This window comes from Porites lutea, chromosome 10, assembly GCF_958299795.1.
Source record: "Porites lutea chromosome 10, jaPorLute2.1, whole genome shotgun sequence".
In the NCBI taxonomy this organism is placed as follows: Eukaryota; Metazoa; Cnidaria; class Anthozoa; order Scleractinia; family Poritidae; genus Porites; species Porites lutea.
Genome location: NC_133210.1, coordinates 11,104,746 through 11,109,591, shown reverse-complemented (window position 1 = coordinate 11,109,591; position 4,846 = coordinate 11,104,746). Strand labels below are relative to the sequence as shown.

Genomic DNA, 4,846 nt, shown 5'->3' with positions numbered 1-4,846 from the left:
TATCTTTTGGTACAGCTACATGATTTCAGTGTTTTGTGCTCAACTAAACAATGCATACTTGCTTGTTTACTATTTTGTAACTATTTTTGTAATTCCCCGCTAACTCAAAATGTTTTGTGTTTCCCTTCAGAAATTGAGTTACCGAGGTTCTACAATAATAAAAAGAAGGAAATCAGAACCTTGATGGATTAGCATAATTTCCAATTATTGTTTTTTTGTTGTTCGTGCTATCCCAGGGGGTACTCCGGATTTCAGGTGACCAGGATGATTGAAGGATTTTTTTTGGTAGAAACATTTGGCAAGTATTTTTTTGGGTGGCTTGATTTAGGTAGTATTTTTTTTTAGGTTTCCTTGATAAATAAACATAAGCATTCATTTCTAATGTTTTTGTGTTTCATGTTATATCATCTAATGCTTTCTGGAAATTTTAAGACTCAAAAATTAGGCACGGGAATTTTTTCTGGTTCATTTTAGGTCTAGGGATTTTTTGGGGTTTCAATGGGCATGCATAGATATACACAACCTTGACAACAGGCAATTTAGTGGTGTAAACAGGGAAATTCTATTTTTATCTCAAAACGTACAAATGAGATGCTCACCCTTACTTTACATACCTATGTACTTCAAGGGCAGATAAGATGGTTTTTATTTGTGGTGAGGAAATAGAAAAAAAAAATTGAATTTTTCGTGAAACATTTTGTGAGCAGTGAAGAATAAATTAATTACTACAGTTTTACCTGGTACGTTTCAGCTCGTGTCATGTTCTTTCCGTCCCAATATTTCATTGAACTTGCAATAGGCTTGAGAAACTCAAATAACATGAGAAGGAACGAAAGTGAAGGTAAGCCAGTAATATATAGATTTAGCCACGGCTAAAAGCGAAGCTCTGGTCAATAATACTTGTAAACAAAAAAAATTAAATCTAGTAAAATGCTAAACGGGGAGGGCAATGAAAATGGCATCAAGATCAATAGATCTAATTAGTAAAAAAAACAAATTGCACGTGCAGCACACTTTTTTTCTAATTAGCAAAAAAACAAATTTGCACGTGCAGCACGCTTTTTTGTCTTTCAGTTGCCGTTGCTTTGCACAACTACAGCGCTGTTTTGTAGGACTAAAACGTCAAACTTCCTAGTTACACATTATTTTTATGGAGGAATTGTCGTATGTGCTTACTCAACATTTTGTCTCCTGTGTTCATGTTCGCTTTTATTTTTCACTGCCGCTTATTTACACTTTGCTGGCCGCCAGCATTTCTCACTGCCACACATCCGCTTTGAATTTTCATGTTTTTCTTCCTACAAAATTCGTCTCTTTTGTTTTTAATCACTCGCTCTAGCTCTTTCTCTGGAATAACGGCGAAAAAAACACGACTTTGTTGTCGTCTTTTTCTTCCTAAAAGTCGGGGCGGCCATGCAAATTCTTTCCAAATAAAACCTTGAGTTGCATTTGGGTTGCCATACCTGTTGATTGAATTATTTTACATTGGTATGCCTGTGGTGCGGACGGACGGTCGGGCGGGCGGGCGGTCGGTCGGTGTACGGTCACGTGATTACCAAATTTTCTCGGATGGGTAGTTTACCACATTTCTTTACCCATGGTGCTCCGCTATAAAACCGGACTGAAGAATCGTCTCGTTGCACGTCCTCCATAAAAAATTCTCTTTTTAATTCACCTTGGCGATCTTGTAATTTAAAGTGCGCCTGTTCCATTCTGGTGATTTGATCAGCCGATAAATCTGTCTGGACCGCTTTATCGTGAAATAATATATTGTCTTTGATCTCGTCATGACTCACGTTGAGTTCTGCTGGCCGAGATTTTTCGAGCAAGTTTTGCTCGTCACTGATCAAACTTTCACTGAGATTTAACTCCGGTGTCACAAGCAACAAATCCTGATTTCCGGTTTCCTCACCTGTACAACTTTCATTGTTTTTCAAATGAACTTCTTGCTGTTCCACCAAATCCGGACATTTTCTAACCTTCGAGTGGCTACGTTTGCTTGCCTTCTGAATTTTGCTTGTTGTTGTGGAAGCATTCTTCAATCGTCTCCCCTCCGGATCCTGGCGTGGTTTCACTTTTTTTCGCTGGAGATGTTTCGGAAAATCGAATATCGTAGGAACAGGGTTTGCCTTTGTTGGCCCTAACCCTCCTTCAAAATGTTTAGAACATATACGAGTGTGCCTTGTGACATTTAGGCTTTCCAGCCGGCATGCTGCGATCCACCTTCCAGCAGTGGAAAGTAACATTTGCAACTTTGGGATATTTGACTGTTTTTTTTTATCTTTTCCTTGCTGCTCGTACAGTTGTAGGTACAACAGTGATGTTTCGGCATTTTCACGCAAAATCTTTAGAAATCGCCATACAAAATAGTGAGCGTCTCTTTAATTTTTCCCCGCATGAGTCTCGCATTCATGCTCATGGGCCTACTATTCCCAGGGCCGTCGGGGAATACGAATATCGTCTATTGTCGTCTCTAGTAATACACATTCGATTGGTTCCGATTGTCATTGGTTGTTTATTTCGGGTCACGAAAAAATTACGAGTGATTATCGATGATATTACCCTCCTGGTACCCAGTAAAGAATGCTTCATGTAATGTGTCACGTAGGAGAAACTTCAGTGAAACTTTATTCGTATGACGTAATAATTTGCCATATATGAAGCACTTACCAGAGGACCTTTGCGTTTTCTCATAGTGTCTGTGCTTCGCACTAGACACAAAAATGGGCGATTGCTTACTATCGAATTTTGCTCTTGCAAAACTCCATTTTGATGGATCCAACATTATTAGAAATTTCAAAATTATCTGTGCTAGAAATTTTTCTCTTTGCTGTGTTCAGCTACTGTTCATTCAAACTTGCAATTAAAAGGATCGACAAATCTATTATAATATTCTGTATTTTAAGTTGGTTTTGGGATTATCCTCAACGAGGTACGCAAGGGTATAGGTTTGGGTTTTCTGTGGTTACTTCTTTGCTTGTTGTTGAATCAATAACAAGGCAATGAAACATTGACATATCCTTTATTTATTTACTTTTTTTTTCAGAGAAGATGAACTTAATCCCAAATCCAACGATAAGTGCAGCAAAACTTTTCGAAGTTTTCTGATGATGAATTAACTAAAAGAATTAACTCAAATTGTAAATCAGTCTTTATGTCTAGCTGTTTTTCCAGACTGTGTTAAGCTTGCATTGTTGAATCCTCTTCTCAAAAAGCCCACACTTGATGTTGAAGTTTTTTCGAATTTTCGTCCTATTTCAAATTTGATGTTCATATCTAAACTTACTGAGAAGGTGGTGGCATCTCAGTTGATTAATCACATTTCTAGTAATGGACTTGATGAAACACTACAATCTGCATATAAACAATTTCATAGTACCGAAACTACTTTAGTCAAAGTTTTTAATGATATTATCCTAGACGTTGATAGGAATAGGACTGTTATCTTACTTTTATTACATCTATCGGCCGCTTTCGATACGGTTGGTCACACTATACTGATTGAGAGATTAGCAAACCGCTTCGGTCTTTGCGATCTAGCTCTGGCCTGGTTTAAATCATACCTTAGCGACAGAACTCATTTTGTGAGCACTCGTGATGCGCGGTCTGTCACGCGTTCGCTGTCGTGCGGAGTACCACAGGGCTCCGTGCTTGGACCGATTTTATATCTGCTTTATACCTCCCCATTGGGGGATATTGTCAGACAGTGCAACATGGGCTATCATTTTTATGCTGATGATACTCAGTTGTATCTGTCTTTCAATTCTCTCAGTGGGGATGATCAAGCTTATTCTGTCTCTCAGGTTGAATCTTGTGTTAGAGATATCGACCGTTGGATGTCTTGTAACAAAGTTAAGTTGAATAGGGACAAGACGGAACTGCTCGTTATCAGTTCAAAATATCGGCCACGCCCATCTTTAGATAGTATCCTGGTTGGTGATCATCGTGTAGAGCGGTCTGACAAAGCTAGGAACATAGGAGTTGTTTTTGATGAGACCTTGTCACTGGATAAGCATGTGAGTTCCGTTTGTAAATCTGCTTTATTTCATCTTCGGAATATCGCGAAGATTAGAATGTATCTGACTTCTGAGAGCACTAAGACCCTTGTCCATGCTTATGTTACTTGTCGACTGGACAATTGTAACTCATTGCTCCTCGGGTCACCGGAGTATATTATTCAGAAGCTCCAGCGCGTTCAAAACTGCGCTGCACGCCTTGTAGCTGGGCAACCTAGGGCTGCGTACATTCGCCCCGTCCTTAAGGAGCTACACTGGTTACCTGTGGAGCAGCGAATTACCTTTAAAGTATTACTGTTAACTTTTAAAGCTCTCAATAATCTGGCGCCTCCGTATTTAAGTCAACTTATAGTCCCATATAACCCTACTAGAAATCTTAGGTCAGCTAGCAAGCATTTATTAGAAGTACCGAATGTGCGCCTGAAGAGCTATGGGGACAGGGCCTTTTCGGTCGCTGCCCCAAAGCACTGGAATGATATTCCCTTAGACATTAAATTAAGTGGATCAGTTGATGTTTTTAAATCTAGATTGAAAGCTTATCTTTTTAGACTCGCTTTCAATTGACTCTTTGTTTTAGTGCTATTGTTAGTTAGTTATTTTCTTTTTTTGATTGTAAAGCGATATAGAGCTTTTGTATATACCGCTATACAAATAAAGTTATTATTATTATTAAGATGCCGGTAGTTTGTCTTTGAAGTACCTGTATTAGAGTGACAATAATATGAATAAAGATCTTACTCATGGGACGACCTGGTGTTTTTAATCCTTTGTAGTAATTTAGCATGTACAATAAACACTTCAGCAACCAGAACAAATTTAAAATCCTGGCA

At 38.5% G+C, this 4,846-nt stretch overlaps 1 protein-coding gene across 1 annotated transcript; it reads left to right on the top strand.

The window, feature by feature from the left end:
* The first annotated feature begins 3,713 nt into the window (after window positions 1-3,713).
* On the top strand, window positions 3,714-4,580 carry LOC140949485 (uncharacterized). The gene has a single exon (XM_073398643.1). The coding sequence runs from the start codon at window positions 3,714-3,716 to the stop codon at window positions 4,578-4,580; it is 867 nt and encodes a 288-aa protein (XP_073254744.1).
* Window positions 4,581-4,846: the final 266 nt, after the last annotated feature.

What these genes read in the sequence shown, in the direction of transcription:
- LOC140949485 (XM_073398643.1), top strand. Translation starts at nt 3,714, where the DNA reads ATGGGCTATCATTTTTATGCTGATGATACTCAGTTGTATCTGTCTTTC.